This window comes from Ranitomeya imitator, chromosome 10 (assembly GCF_032444005.1).
Source record: "Ranitomeya imitator isolate aRanImi1 chromosome 10, aRanImi1.pri, whole genome shotgun sequence".
Taxonomy (NCBI): domain Eukaryota; kingdom Metazoa; phylum Chordata; class Amphibia; order Anura; family Dendrobatidae; genus Ranitomeya; species Ranitomeya imitator.
Window position 1 is genome coordinate 147,281,491 of NC_091291.1, and position 16,782 is coordinate 147,298,272.

A 16,782-nucleotide genomic window follows, 5' to 3' on the forward strand; every position below is an offset into this window, starting at 1 on the left:
GGGCCCATCCCTTAAGACTAGAAAAAGATGGCCCGTCCCTTAGATTAGGCGAGGGGGGCCCATCCCTTAAGAATACAAAAAGGAGGCCCGTCCCTTAGATTAGGCGAGGGGGGCTCATCCCTTAGATTAGACACGGGGGGCCCGTCCCTTAGGCGAGGGGGCCCGTCCCTTAGATTACGCACAGGGGGCCCGTCGTTCAGATTAGGCGAGGAGTACACTTGCAAGCACTTATTTATAGAGAAATCTCAGCAGCATCTCAACCACGCCGCTCCTCTGTACTACCCCTGAGCAGGAGGCCGGGGAGCGGCGCATGCATGAGATACACCCTTTAACTTGAATTTAAAGTCAATTATCCAGTTGTGAACCTTCTGTGTACAGTGTATACCAGACCCACATAGACCATACACACATACATAGACCATGCATACTCCATGCTCCACGCCAGCCATCCCCATAAACTGTGTGTTAAGTGGTGGTGTGCAGAGCGGGGGAGCGGCGTGTACCCGAGATAGACAAGTGAGACGGCGCTATGATCCATCACCCACAGGGCTGTGTATGAGGAAGGGTCAGAGGCAAGTAGAGGGGCACAAGGTAAATGTCGGGGGTCTGTTCCTTCCAGAGTGTTTCTGGTCACTATGAAGTAGTCACACATCGCTCCTTTCACAGTATCTTCTCTTGAATCTTAAATATATTTTACATTTACAAGCAAAAGGTAAATATATATTAGTTTTTTTTTCACCATTTGCTGTTACAGCATAAAACATAAGTCCATAGACGTCGTCTGCGTCCAGCAGAATCTGTACAAGTCCTGAGCACCGCACCACTCTCCGTCCACTGCTGCTCTGGCAGGAGGCCGCGCGGTCTGTGCCCGCAGCGCGGTCTGTGCCCGCAGCGCCAACGTTCGCTCGCGCCCTGGACGGCTCCTGTCCGCTGGAGAGCACATGACGGCTGCACCGGCTCTTATCCCAATGGGCCCCAGTCACTGAGGCTCTGGTTTTGGGGGAGGGGTGGTGGTTACTACAACAGTGGATACAGCCTTGGATGTGGCGGAGGAGGACGGTTGAAGATGTGCCGCAGGGACAGTCTGAATGCGCACCTAGCAAAGAGAAGGAAAGCGTTTCTACATTACTCAGAAAAATAATAGATTGGAAGAAGCAGCCCGAACCCACTAATCACACATCGGACCCCTGGAAATCGGTATATTTATAACACTGCCTCTTGTAGAGGCTGCGGATAACCAGTGTTCTGGAAACGGCCGGCAGCCGCTCATTGCTCAGTTTTCTCCTGACTTTTGCACAGGTAGAAAGTTAAATATAAGACGGTACAAAACGCACAACCTGCATCCACCGCTCCAAGGTCAGAAAATTATGTGGTCACTCTGGAAACTAAATTCCAGGGAGAACATAACCTCATCAGCCCCTGGCACCGCGCTCCTGAGGTCCCTGCTGCAGGGAGAACATAACCTCGTCGGCCCCTGGCACCGCGTTCCTGAGGTCTCTGCTGCAGGGAGAACATAACCTCGACAGCCCCTGGTGCCGTGCTCCTGAGGTCCCTGCTGCAGGGAGAACAATCATCGGCTCCTGGCACCGCGCTCCTGAGGTCCCTGCTACAGGGAGAACATAACCTCATCGGCCCCTGGCGCCACACTCCTGAGGTCCCTGCTGCAGGGAGAACATAACCTCATCGGCCCCTGGTGCCACACTCCTGAGGTCCCTGCTGCAGGGAGAACATAACCTCATCGGCCCCTGGCACCGCGCTCCTGAGGTCCCTGCTACAGGGAGATCATAATCTCATCGGCCCCTGGCGCCACGCTCTTGAGGTCCCTGCTGCAGGGAGAACATAACCTCATCGGCCCCTGGCGCCACACTCCTGAGGTCCCTGCTGCAGGGAGAACATAACCTCATCGGCCCCTGGTGCCACACTCCTGAGGTCCCTGCTGCAGGGAGAACATAACCTCATCGGCCCCTGGCGCCACGCTCCTGAGGTCCCTGCTGCAGGGAGAACATAACCTCATCGGTCCCTGCTGCAGGGAGAACATAACCTCATCAGCCCCTGGTGCCACACTCCTGAGGTCCCTGCTGCAGGGAGAACATAACCTCATCGGCCCCTGGCGCCACGCTCCTGAGGTCCCTGCTGCAGGGAGAACATAACCTCATCGGCCCCTGGCGCCACGCTCCTGAGGTCCCTGCTGCAGGGAGAACATAACCTCATCGGCCCCTGGCGCCACGCTCCTGAGGTCCCTGCTGCAGGGAGATGCTTTTTCTTGCAATCAGGCTCCTTATAAATAGAAGGCAGAGAACATCACAAGCTGCTGCGGTGACCCCTGGTGGCTGGGAGGTGGTACTACCCGTCGGGCATGGTGGACATCACTGAGACCCTCCAGCCGTTCCTCCGGGGATAGAGGCGCGGTCTATATCATGGATCCTGACTGCTTTCTAATGACGTGGAAACATAACACACCCGTCCACCCCACAGTGGCTGATGGCTCCAGCGACACTCTTACCTGCGTGGCCTGTCCCTGCTGCTGCAGCTGCTGCAGTTGCTGAGTGGTCAGGAAACTGACAGGTTTGTTTCCGGCGATGAGCTTGGTCCCCGCTGGCACGGTGGTCAGGATGATATTCCGCCCCAGACCGCTGATACTACGGAGAAACGCACTGATGAGAACTTCTCCCCCCGCTGATCTATTGCACCGTCATGTAATCCTCCGCTCGCCCCCCGCCGACCACACAGCACGTGATCGGCGGCATTCTACTCATGGGACAGTCCAAATTAAAGGGGTTGTCCAGAATAAAACACTAATGATGACCAAGAGCAGAAAGTGACGAAAAAGCTCAAAGCCCACAGCTGCTGATTCCCCAGTATTTCCAGCACCGACGCTCTGGTGGTCCCCGCCATTCTTTGTTTCCTTCCCTACACCTATGACATCCCATGCCCCACAGCAGCCAATCACTGGCCTCAGCCATAAGCTCAGCCCGTACCATACAAGACCACCGAGGCCGGGGATTGGCCGCTGTACGAGACCACCAGGCGTCAGTTCTGGCCGAGTATTACTAGATCTGCTCACACTGATCGTTCTATGGTGGCAGTGTTTCACGGACATCACCGGTGACTGACGTCGGACGACACTTACTTTGCTCCCAAGTTTCCTTTGATAATCGGCGCGGTCACAACGCTCTTCCCCTTCATGGGCTGACTGAGCACAGACAGCGGCACCGTGATCCTCGCCGGAAGCTTTCCCTTAAAAAAAAGAGAAAGATGTAAAAACAGGAACTGGATGAAACGAGCTGCACCGTCCTGTGCGAAAACGGACGACGAGTCCTTGTCTGCAAGAGGCCATGGACCTGCACCTGGCAAATAACGGCCGAGTAATCTTTACATCTGCCATCAAAGCTTCCTGTTATCAGCCAGCTTTCCCAGAATCCAGAATGCCAACGCTGCAGCTCCGGCCATTTCATACCTCACTTTGCAAATCTGCCATTAATGAGCTTGGTGAATCCTTGCAATGGTGGGCATCCTGGCCCCCGCGCCACAACACAGGGTCCTGTTAGGGTCCAGTGACCCCGGATGAAGGAGCTCACCTGCTGAGTTGCTGTGACCGGAATCTGCCGTACGGCGGCTCCCACAGGGACGCCGGTCAGAGGTTTATGTCCAGCGCTGGTGACGGGCGTCAGGCTGACGGTCGGAGCGGTGTGAACAGGGCTGACCACGGTGGAGGACACCACAGGCACCGGCTTAGCACTTACACTAATGCTCTGAGGGGCTGCAGCCTTAGGGGGGACGACGCCGAGTCCTTGCACGATCCGTATGGTGGTGGCAGGTTTACTGTCCGCACAGGTGGTGGATTTGGTCTTGTGATCGGCTACTGACAGCCCCAGCGCTGGCATTAGTCTAAACCCAGAACTACTGGCCTCCACGGCTTTAACCTCGGGAGTGACTTTGACAGTCGCAGGAGCCGGAGGGGACGGGGAGGACGGGTTCGATGTCATGTGGAGAAGGCTTTTGCTGTTGCTAGATGCAGGGGAGGCAGAAAAAAGTTCTTGCGACAACTTTACGGCGGTAACTTGGGACTTGGCCAGTGTGGCCATCATGTCCGGTGTGATACGTAAAATAGTCTGACCCTTTGCATCGGTGGTGATGGACGACGGAGGAAGACGCAGCACGTCCTTGCCCTGTATCCGCAGATTGGTGGTGGGCAGGGGAAGACTGGAGGCCGGCTGGGATTTCATGCCAAGTTGTCCAGACATCGCCACCTGGTGGTGAAGAGAAGGAATAACCACTACGAGCCCATTTATTGTCGATCACACAGGTAGCGCGGGGACACCCAGAGCGGAGAGTCACCGCACGAGGGCAGCAACGCCTTGGCTGGAGCCTATAGCACCCCCACCCCGGAGCAGGCCCCCTCATTACCTGTTTCAGGATGCTTTGGCCGGTGATGCTCTGCAGGATGGTTGGAGCGGTCACTACAGAACTGACCACCGGCTTGGAGGAGACGACCGTAGAAGAGGGCAAAGTAGTCACCGCAATCCCTGCACGTGTAGTCAGCGAGACCACCGGACGAGGGGCGGCAGCAGCCAGCGGCGTCTTCACTGGCATTGTCACTACCTACATTTAAAGAGACAGTACTAAGAATGTTGGCAGTAACTTGTGGGCGGGGGGCCGGCCCCTGTCACGTGGTGGGCGCACCGGCCCCAGTCCGGCTCTAACCCACCTGTGGGATCCCCTTGGTGGTCGAGGATGTGACCGGCAATCTGATGTGAGAAACTGCTGGGGAGAGTGGCTGCGATACACCGGCCGGTGGCGGCGCAGGGGTGACTGGAGTGGGGGCCGTCACAATTCGCATTTGGGGGATTGCTGGGGCGGTGGACGTCCTTACAGGTCCTGGAGTCACGGTGGTCACCTGGCTGGTCGCCGGAGGGGTCAGTAACGTGCTGAGCTGAGGGATGGTAGGAGAAGACACCAGGAGAACGCTGCAGGAGACAGGACACCGTAAACTACAATCAAACCCAACATGGGAGCTATCGGCCACCTGGAGGTCTGCAGGGTGTTACCTCGGATTAGGTTTCGGGGGCTCTGCGACGCCGCTGGTAAGGATTTTGCTGACGGCAGCAGATGTAGTTGGGGACATTGGTGTTGTTGGAAGAGCTGGGGTCGTGGGAGTGCTGGGGGTCCCAGGGGTTGGGGGCATGCTGCACTCACCCAGGCTCAGCGGGTCTGGGGTCCCACCGCTCTTCAACGAAAACTCCTTGCTGATTGACTTCTGAGAAAACAAAGCAAATGTCGCTGTATGAACTCGTCTGTACACGGAGCCGGCGCCAGAGACGACGGTTCAGGGTCACACGTGACGCCTCCTACGTCAACGCCACGTCACATCCATCCGTTACTGAAAAGCCATCCACACAGCTGCGGGTCTGTTACAATGTATCAGTCTACACCAGGAGTCAGAAACCAGTAGTGCCCCAGCTATTGTAAAACTACAACTTCCAGCATGGCCGAACACACTGGGAGTTGTACTCACACAACAGCCGGAGCGACACACAAAAGAAATATCTATTCTGATGGTTTGTTACAATGTATCAGTCTGGAGTTGGGATGTTTGTCTCACAGAAGACTGGATACTGTTATATAAAACATTCCGCTGTGGGAAGTAGTTAGATAGAAAGGCGACGGGCAGCGGGCCCCTGGGCGACGGGCAGCGGGCCCCTGGGCGACGGGCAGCGGGCCCCTGGGCGACGGGCAGCGGGCCCCTGGGCGACGGGCAGCGGGCCCCTGGGCGACGGGCAGCGGGCCCCTGGGCGACGGGCAGCGGGCCCCTGGGCGACGGGCAGCGGGCCCCTGGGCGACGGGCAGCGGGCCCCTGGGCGACGGGCAGCGGGCCCCTGGGCGACGGGCAGCGGGCCCCTGGGCGACGGGCAGCGGGCCCCTGGGCGACGGGCCTGACAGGACTGCACTGATGGGATTTCCAGATCAGCTCCTCATCACTGTCTTCACAGGACCATGAGGCGCCATTTGCGAGGCCCGGGGACACAGATCTAATATTCGGCTCCGCTACGTACGATCTTGGACGGAGTCTTCGGCTTCTGCTGCAGCGCTTTCTTGGCTTTGGCCGCGGCCGCCTGAGCCTGGTGGATCCTCTCTGCAAGATTAAACATGAGCGTGTAGGATGGGACAGCACTGGGGAACTTCTGCAGAAAGCCCGGGGTAAAGCCTTACCAAACTCTTCCTCGCTGCGGTCTCGGTGGAGGTAGATCCAAAGCTTGCGGCCAATGTCGTATTTCACGCAGGGATCCTTCTCGTAGTGCAGCCGATCCAGGGCTCCGCTCACCACAGTGTTAACCTGATAAAGAAGCCGAGGGGCAAGATGACCGGACGGGGGAAGTGACCGCACCCAGAATGTAAGGAAAACATGAGAGCCAGGGCTACAGCTAGCCCCCCGCCGTCACCAGTCTGTGACGGAGCTCCTAGCTCTGCTCCTCTCTGCCTTCATTAACACCTGGCCTCTAATTCTCTGGCCAAATGGTAAAGTTCTGGTCTTTGGGAATTGTGTACTTATCCCAAGAGCGGGGTCGGGGGGCACTTCAGCAGTGGAGGGAGATCTCTAGATAATCTATCAGGCCTGAAGTGATAAATCCAAAATGGAGTCTCCCTCGTCCCTCACACAGAACCTTACAGCAGGGATTAAAGAAATCTAAGAAGTGTGACGTCAGGTGTCTGCAAGTCACGAGATCCGTGCAAAGGTGCAGACAGTGACCACTGAGGACCCCTGGACTCCTCACCCACCATGGCATTTACATCCAGCCTGCAGATCTGCCCCGCGCTCCATGTACGAGCCCCGTCACCTCCCGTCAGCAGGTTCTCCAGTAATGGCTGCACACAACTCACCTGCGCGCTGGTCACATCCGGGGCGAGGAACTGGGAGTCTTTAAGCAGCTCACAGATTTCCGCCCGTGTCCCTTCTCCATTCGGGAGTCGAGCAGCAGCATCTCGCACTGGTGGAAAGTAGAAGTGGTAACAACCAGACCGTCACTACCGAGGACACCTCCTCATGACCCCGCCATCACTGCGGCTCACCGAGAGAAAGGATGGTGACGTACGCCGGCCGGTCAGAGCGCAGCAGGGAATGCTCTCGCGCCTTGTTCAGTGAGGTCTCCTTGTCAAATACGCCCTTCACTGGACCCACAACCGATTCGAAGCCATGCAGGCGGAACGTGAAGGCCTTGTGTGGTTGGAGATAACGGTGACGCTCCTGAGAAAGGGGCAAATAAAGAAAGCGTTAACTAGACGCCAGCAACAGAGGGGAGGAAAACTAGAAGGAACATCCAATGTACACAGGGCCGGAGGACAAAGTGATGGGGAGGATGCAGCGAGGGCCGACGTATTACTGAAGTCTCACCTGCTCCTGGAAGATCCGCTTCTCATCCCCAGAACTGGGCCGCACAATGTAATCCGTCCTCCTAAAACATCAAGACCAGAGAATAACATACAAACCATTGCTGCGTGGGCTGCGGCCCCAACCCACATGTGGAGCCCACGCCCCGTCATAAGCCACGACGCCGTTACTTACACTCTGGGGATCGGCATTACGATGTCGGCGAGATCATCGTTCTCCTGGAGAAGACATCAAAGCCACAGAATATCAGCATGTGAGACGTTCCACAATCTCTACTAACATCCTTCCCCTCGCAGATCTCACCTTAGACAATATATGATCCTTCGTCTCCAGCCAGAGGTGGAACAAAGCCACGAGCTCCTTCTCCAAATCATCGGGGGGTCCTAAACAAACACCGAGAAAGTCAGAGCTCCATCCACCGCCACAGGAGAGAGGAGGCGCCAGGGACTCACCAAGACATCGCCACTGCTGGGTTTTCTCCTTTAGTTCCACATATGGAATGAAACCAGATAATGTCCCTGAGAAGAGGAAACAAGGAATCGTTACTAAACAGCAGCCACAGATCATCACTAGAGATGAGCGAATTTGATCGGGCCACGCGCCGGCTGATCAGCTGTTCGGTGACAAGCACAACACATGCACGGAGAGTCCAACAAACAGGCCATCCATACATGTGCTGTGACAGCCGGACACATGCAGCTGCGGCGCGGATCAGCCGGCGCACTCCAGGAAGCCGGGTTCACTCTGCAGCTTATTCGGTAAGAGCTATACCTTGCCGAATAAGCCCTGACCCGATCAAATTCGCTCATCTCTAATTATCACATATCCCCAGCCCGCACTCACCTTTACTGTCCGCACCGAGATACACGAGAGCTGAATGCACCAAGTCGCACCAGTTCGGGACAGCAGAGAACCAGCTGTTCAGGGTGCTGGCGGGCGAAGCCTGCCACTGCGACACCTTCTCCTCCAACTGTAAAACAAACCATCATCATCATCATCATCTCCATCTGGGGGCGCTGCAGTCCACAAAGCTTAAGAACCGTATTGAAAACCTCAGCAGCCCTCTGATGCTTTCTCAGTATTAATCTCTCTTCAGTCTCAAAGTCTCTGCTCCCTGTCACTGAACGGGACATTTGTTTTTACCTTCAGCAGCTAAAACCCTGAGGGTCGGAGCACACGGTCAGGAATCGGCAGCGCTTTGGATGCAGCACACGTCCCCTGTCGGCTATTGAGCGCAGGTGACTCCTCTGTGATCACTGAACCGCGCGGAATCACTGCGTCCAATACATTGTACGGGTGACATTTATATGGCGAGACTGAGCAAGATAAATAAACATGCTGCAGTCTGGAAAAACGCGCCGCATGTCTGTCTCTGCAGGTGAGCTGCGGGCGTCGGTGCACGCATAGTGGAGATGGGATTTCTTGAGACCTCATCCACTCTGCTGTAACATCTAAACGCTGCGGGTTGGACGCTGCACAAGTACGCAGGGACGAACCCGCATTACTGATAGTGTGCATATACCCTAAAAAGTCCTAATGATTAGTGATGAGCGAATATACTCGTTACTCAAGATTCCCCAGCACGCTCCGGTGACCTCAGAGTATTTTTTAGTGCTCAGAGATTTAGTTTTCTTCACCTCAGATGAATGATTTACAGCTACTAGCCAGCATAAGTACATGTGGGGATTGCCTGGTTGCTAGGGAATCCCCACATGTAATCAAGCTGGCTAGTAGCTGTAAATCATTCCACTGCGGCAAGAAAACTAAATCTCCGAGCACTAAAAAATACTCAGGGCGTGCTCTGGAAATCTCGAGTAACGAGTATATTCGTTCATCACTACTAATGATTTATATATAAAAATGAAGCTACAGGCAGAAAAAGCAAACCCAGGGCTGTAATGTGACTCCACAGCGCCCCCACACGAGAAAGGTCTGACTTGTAATAGAAGATAACCTGACTGAAGTGTCATGTCCGCAGCTTACCAGCATGAGACTGCAGGGGCCCTCCACCATCAGAATATCCAGCAATAGGGTGAAGAAGCTGGCGGAGATCTCATTGAACAGTAATGGCGGCTTCACGTCCTCCATGGGTCTGTAGAAGACAAGCGGAGACACAACAAAGACGAGAAGGGCAGGAGCCGTCATCAGTGTCCGAAAGGAAGAATCTGGAAACGCACAAATCTGCAGCTACGAGGACGGGACTCACTCTTCCTTCACTGCAGTCAGGGGGACGGGGCCAGAGCAGTCACTGGGCAGCAGCGCCGGCATCAGGTCCGCTTCCTCACCCGCATCAGGGTAATCATCCGGCTCCGTCTTTATAGGTTTCATCTTCTTTTTTTTCCTTTCATCTCGGTCTTTTACTCTTCTCTTCATATTGGCCAAGTCAAAGAGCGCTGAAAAGCCACAATCAAAGATCAGAACCCAACAGTGACATCACAGGAACAAAGTAATCCTAAGATACCTCCTGTATTATACTCCAGAGCTGCACTCACTATTCTGCTGGTACAGTCACTGTGTACATACATTACATTACTGATCCTGACTTACATGCTGTATTATCCTCCAGAGCTGCACTCACTATTCTGCTGGTACAGTCACTGTGTACATACATTACATTACTGATCCTGACTTACATGCTGTATTATCCTCCAGAGCTGCACTCACTATTCTGCTGGTACAGTCACTGTGTACATACATTACATTACTGATCCTGAGTTACCTCCTGTATTATACCCCAGAGCTGCACTCACTATTCTGCTGGTGCAGTCACTGTGTACATACATTACATTACTGATCCTGAGTTACATCCTGTATTATACCCCAGAGCTGCACTCACTATTCTGCTGGTGCAGTCACTGTGTACATACATTACATTACTGATCCTGACTTACATGCTGTATTATCCTCCAGAGCTGCACTCACTATTCTGCTGGTACAGTCACTGTGTACATACATTACATTACTGATCCTGAGTTACCTCCTGTATTATACCCCAGAGCTGCACTCACTATTCTGCTGGTACAGTCACTGTGTACATACATTACATTACTGATCCTGACTTACATGCTGTATTATCCTCCAGAGCTGCACTCACTATTCTGCTGGTACAGTCACTGTGTACATACATTACATTACTGATCCTGAGTTACCTCCTGTATTATACCCCAGAGCTGCACTCACTATTCTGCTGGTGCAGTCACAGTGTACATACATTACATTACTGATCCTGAATTACATCCAGTATTATACCCCAGAGCTGCACTCACTATTCTGCTGGTGCAGTCACTGTGTACATACATTACATTACTGATCCTGAGTTACCTCCTGTATTATACCCCAGAGCTGCACTCACTATTCTGCTGGTGCAGTCACTGTGTACATACATTACATTACTGATCCTGAGTTACCTCCTGTATTATACCCCAGAGCTGCACTCACTATTCTGCTGGTGCAGTCACTGTGTACATACATTACATTTCTGATCCTGAGTTACATCCTGTATTATACCCCAGAGCTGCACTCACTATTCTGCTGGTGCAGTCACTGTGTACATACATTACATTACTGATCCTGAGTTACCTCCTGTATTATACCCCAGAGCTGCACTCACTATTCTGCTGGGGCAATCACTGTGTACATACATTACATTACTGATCCAGAGTTACATCCTGTATAATACCCCAGAGCTGCACTCACTATTCTGCTGGTGCAGACACTGTGTACATACATTACATTACTGATCCTGAGTTACATCCTGTATTATACTCCAGAGATGCACTCACTATTCTGCTGGTGCAGTCACTGTGTACATACATTACATTACTGATCCTGAGTTACCTCATCCTGTATTATACCCCAGAGCTGCACTCACTATTCTGCTGGTGCAGTCACTGTGTACATACATTACTGATCCTGAGTTACATCCTGTATTATACTCCAGAGCTGCACTCACTATTCTGCTGGTGCAGTCACTGTGTACATACATTACTGATCCTGAGTTACCTCCTGTATTATACTCCAGAGCTGCACTCACTATTCTGCTGGTGCACTCACTGTGTACATACATTACTGATCCTGAGTTACCTCCTGTATTATACTCCAGAGCTGCATTCACTATTCTGCTGGTGCAGTCATTGTGTACATACATTACTGATCCTGAGTTACCTCCTGTATTATACCCCAGAGCTGCACTCACTATTCTGCTGGTGCAGTCACTGTGTACATACATTACTGATCCTGAGTTACCTCCTGTATTATACCCCAGAGCTGCATTCACTATTCTGCTGGTGCAGTCACTGTGTACATACATTACTGATCCTGAGTTACCTCCTGTATTATACCCCAGAGCTGCACTCACTATTCTGCTGGTGCAGTCACTGTGTACATACATTACATTACTGATCCTGAGTTACATCCTGTATTATACTCCAGAGCTGCACTCACTATTCTGCTGGTGCAGTCACTGTGTACATACATTACTGATCCTGAGTTACCTCCTGTATTATACTCCAGAGCTGCACTCACTATTCTGCTGGTGCAGTCACTGTGTACATACATTACATTACTGATTCTGAGTTACATCCTATATTATACTCCAGAGCTGCACTCACTATTCTGCTGGTGCAGTCACTGTGTACATACATTACATTACTGATCCTGAGTTACCTCCTGCATTATACTCCAGAGCGGCACTCACTATTCTGCTGGTGCAGTCACTGTGTACATACATTACATTACTGATCCTGAGTTACATCCTGTATTATACCCCAGAGCTGCACTCACTATTCTGCTGGTTCAGACACTGTGTACATACATTACATTACTGATCCAGAGTAACCTCCTGTATTATACCCCAGAGCTGCACTCACTATTCTGCTGGTGCAGTCACTGTGTACATACATTACATTACTGATCCTGAGTTATCTCCTGTATTATACTCCAGAGCTGCACTCACGATTCTGCTGGTGCAGTCACTGTGTACATACATTACTGATCCTGAGTTACATCCTGTATTATACTCCAGAGCGGCACTCACTATTCTGCTGGTGCAGTCACTGTGTACATACATTACATTACTGATCCTAAGATACCTCCTGTATTATACCCCAGAACTGCACTCACTATTCTGCTGGTGCAATCACTGTGTACATACATTACATTACTGATCCTGAGTTACATCCTGTATTATACTCCAGAGCTGCACTCACTATTCTACTGGTGCAGTCACTGTGCACATACATTACATTTCTGCTCCTGATTTACATCCTGTATTATACTCCAGAGCTGCACTCACTATTCTGCTGGTGCAGTCACTGTGTACATACATCACATTACTGATCCTAAGTTACATCCTGTATTATACTCCAGAGCTGCACTCACTATTCTGCTGGTGCAGTCACTGTGTACATACATTACTGATCCTGATTTACATCCTGTATTATACTCCAGAGCTGCACTCACTATTCTGCTGGTGCAGTCACTGTGTACATACATCACATTACTGATCCTAAGTTACATCCTGTATTATACTCCAGAGCTGCACTCACTATTCTGCTGGTGCAGTCACTGTGCACATACATCACATTACTGATCCTGAGTTACATCCTGTATTATACTCCAGAGCTGCACTCACTATTCTGCTGGTGCAGTCACTGTGTACATACATTACATTACTGATCCTGAGTTACATCTTGTATTATACCCCAGAGCTGCACTCACTATTCTGCTGGTGCAGTCACTGTGTACATACATTACTGATCCTGAGTTACATCCTGTATTATACCCCAGAGCTGCACTCACTATTCTGCTAGTGCAGCCACTGTGTACATACATTACATTACTGATCCTGAGTAACATCCTGTATTATACTCCAGAGCTGCACTCACTATTCTGCTGGTGCAGTCACTGTGTACATACATTACATTACTGATCCTGAGTTACCTCCTGTATTATACTCCAGAGCTGCGCTCACTGTTCTGCTGGTGCACTGTGTACATACATTACATTACTGATCCTGAGTTACAGCCTGTATTATACTCCAGAGCTGCACTCACTATTCTGCTGGTGCAGTCACTGTGTACATACATTAGATTACTGATCCTGAGTTACATCCTGTATTATACTCCAGTGCTGCACTCACTATTCTGCTGGTGCAGTCACTGTGTACATACATTACATTACTGATCCTGAGTTACATCCTGTATTATACTCCAGAGCTGCACTCACTAATCTGCTGGTGCAGACACTGTGTACATACATTACATTACTGATCCTGAGTTACCTCCTGTATTATACTCCAGAGCTGCGCTCACTGTTCTGCTGGTGCACTGTGTACATACATTACATTACTGATCCTGAGTTACAGCCTGTATTATACTACAGAGCTGCACTCACTATTCTGCTGGTGCAGTCACTGTGTACATACATTAGATTACTGATCTTGAGTTACATCCTGTATTATACTCCAGAGCTGCACTCACTATTCTGCTGGTGCAGTCACTGTGTACATACATTAGATTACTGATCCTGAGTTACATCATGTATTATACTCCAGAGCTGCACTCACTATTCTGCTGGTGCAGTCACTGTGTACATACATTACATTACTGATCCTCAGTTACATCCTGTATTATACTCCAGAGCTGCACTCACTATTCTGCTGGTGCAGTCACTGTGTACATACATTACATTACTGATCCTGAGTTACATCATGTATTATACTCCAGAGCTGCACTCACTATTCTGCTGGTACAGTCACTGTGTACATACATTACTGATCCTGAGTTACATCCTGTATTATACTCCAGAGCAGCACTCACTATTCTGCTGGTGAAGTCACTGTGTACATACATTACATTACTGATCCTGAGTTACATCCTGTATTATACTCCAGAGCTGCACTCACTAATCTGCTGGTGAAGTCACTGTGTACATACATTACTGATCCTGAATTACATCCTGTATTATACCCCAGAGCTGCACTCACTATTCTGCTGGTGCAGTCACTGTGTACATACATTACATTACTGATCCTGAGTTACATCCTGTATTATACCCCAGAGCTGCACTCACTATTCTGCTGGTGCAGTCACTGTGTACATACATTACATTATTGATCCTGAGTTACATCCTGTATTATACTCCAGAGCTGCACTCACTATTCTGCTGGTGCAGTCACTGTGTACATTACATTACTGATCCTGAGTTACATCCTGTATTATACCCCAGAGCTGCACTCACTATTCTGCTGGTGCAGTCACTGTGTACATACATTACTGATCCGGAGTTACATCCTGCATTATAACACAGAGCTGCACTCACTATTCTGCTGGTGCAGTCACTGTGTACATACATTACATTACTGATCCTGAGTTACCTCCTGTATTATACCCCAGAGCTGCACTCACTATTTATTCTGCTGGTGCAGTCACTGTGTACATACATTACATTACTGATCCTGAGTTACATCCTGTATTATCCCCAGAGCTGCACTCACTATTCTGCTGGTGCAGTCACTGTGTACATACATTATATTACTGATCCTGAGTTACATCCTGTATTATACCCGCAGAGCTGCACTCACTATTCTGTCGGTGCAGTCACTGTGTACATACATTACTGATCCTGAGTTACATCCTGTATTATACCCCAGAGCTGCACTCACTATTCTGCTGGTGCAGTCACTGTGTACATACATTACATTACTGATCCTGACTTACATGCTGTATTATCCTCCAGAGCTGCACTCACTATTCTGCTGGTACAGTCACTGTGTACATACATTACATTACTGATCCTGAGTTACCTCCTGTATTATACCCCAGAGCTGCACTCACTATTCTGCTGGTACAGTCACTGTGTACATACATTACATTACTGATCCTGACTTACATGCTGTATTATCCTCCAGAGCTGCACTCACTATTCTGCTGGTACAGTCACTGTGTACATACATTACATTACTGATCCTGAGTTACCTCCTGTATTATACCCCAGAGCTGCACTCACTATTCTGCTGGTGCAGTCACAGTGTACATACATTACATTACTGATCCTGAATTACATCCAGTATTATACCCCAGAGCTGCACTCACTATTCTGCTGGTGCAGTCACTGTGTACATACATTACATTACTGATCCTGAGTTACCTCCTGTATTATACCCCAGAGCTGCACTCACTATTCTGCTGGTGCAGTCACTGTGTACATACATTACATTACTGATCCTGAGTTACCTCCTGTATTATACCCCAGAGCTGCACTCACTATTCTGCTGGTGCAGTCACTGTGTACATACATTACATTTCTGATCCTGAGTTACATCCTGTATTATACCCCAGAGCTGCACTCACTATTCTGCTGGTGCAGTCACTGTGTACATACATTACATTACTGATCCTGAGTTACCTCCTGTATTATACCCCAGAGCTGCACTCACTATTCTGCTGGGGCAATCACTGTGTACATACATTACATTACTGATCCAGAGTTACATCCTGTATAATACCCCAGAGCTGCACTCACTATTCTGCTGGTGCAGACACTGTGTACATACATTACATTACTGATCCTGAGTTACATCCTGTATTATACTCCAGAGATGCACTCACTATTCTGCTGGTGCAGTCACTGTGTACATACATTACATTACTGATCCTGAGTTACCTCATCCTGTATTATACCCCAGAGCTGCACTCACTATTCTGCTGGTGCAGTCACTGTGTACATACATTACTGATCCTGAGTTACATCCTGTATTATACTCCAGAGCTGCACTCACTATTCTGCTGGTGCAGTCACTGTGTACATACATTACTGATCCTGAGTTACCTCCTGTATTATACTCCAGAGCTGCACTCACTATTCTGCTGGTGCACTCACTGTGTACATACATTACTGATCCTGAGTTACCTCCTGTATTATACTCCAGAGCTGCATTCACTATTCTGCTGGTGCAGTCATTGTGTACATACATTACTGATCCTGAGTTACCTCCTGTATTATACCCCAGAGCTGCACTCACTGTTCTGCTGGTGCAGTCACTGTGTACATACATTACTGATCCTGAGTTACCTCCTGTATTATACCCCAGAGCTGCATTCACTATTCTGCTGGTGCAGTCACTGTGTACATACATTACTGATCCTGAGTTACCTCCTGTATTATACCCCAGAGCTGCACTCACTATTCTGCTGGTGCAGTCACTGTGTACATACATTACATTACTGATCCTGAGTTACATCCTGTATTATACTCCAGAGCTGCACTCACTATTCTGCTGGTGCAGTCACTGTGTACATACATTACTGATCCTGAGTTACCTCCTGTATTATACTCCAGAGCTGCACTCACTATTCTGCTGGTGCAGTCACTGTGTACATACATTACATTACTGA

The 16,782-nt window shown here is 50.3% G+C and overlaps 1 protein-coding gene across 1 annotated transcript in view; it reads right to left on the reverse strand.

Moving 5' to 3' along the window:
- Positions 1–658: 658 nt before the first annotated feature.
- NFRKB (nuclear factor related to kappaB binding protein) overlaps positions 659–16,782 on the reverse strand; it is a 67,613-nt gene continuing 51,489 nt past the window's right edge. The window contains exons 9-26 of the mRNA XM_069742359.1: positions 9,594–9,780; positions 9,371–9,479; positions 8,231–8,357; positions 7,840–7,905; positions 7,691–7,770; positions 7,562–7,605; positions 7,391–7,451; positions 7,069–7,243; positions 6,880–6,986; positions 6,211–6,334; positions 6,054–6,133; positions 5,049–5,257; positions 4,709–4,967; positions 4,408–4,602; positions 3,579–4,250; positions 3,131–3,237; positions 2,504–2,639; positions 659–1,096 (exon numbers count right to left, since the gene is read on the reverse strand). Coding sequence (XP_069598460.1) covers positions 980–1,096; positions 2,504–2,639; positions 3,131–3,237; positions 3,579–4,250; positions 4,408–4,602; positions 4,709–4,967; positions 5,049–5,257; positions 6,054–6,133; positions 6,211–6,334; positions 6,880–6,986; positions 7,069–7,243; positions 7,391–7,451; positions 7,562–7,605; positions 7,691–7,770; positions 7,840–7,905; positions 8,231–8,357; positions 9,371–9,479; positions 9,594–9,780 — 2,855 coding nt within the window. The 3' untranslated portion in view covers positions 659–979. The remainder of the gene's footprint in view (positions 1,097–2,503; positions 2,640–3,130; positions 3,238–3,578; positions 4,251–4,407; positions 4,603–4,708; positions 4,968–5,048; positions 5,258–6,053; positions 6,134–6,210; positions 6,335–6,879; positions 6,987–7,068; positions 7,244–7,390; positions 7,452–7,561; positions 7,606–7,690; positions 7,771–7,839; positions 7,906–8,230; positions 8,358–9,370; positions 9,480–9,593; positions 9,781–16,782) is intronic.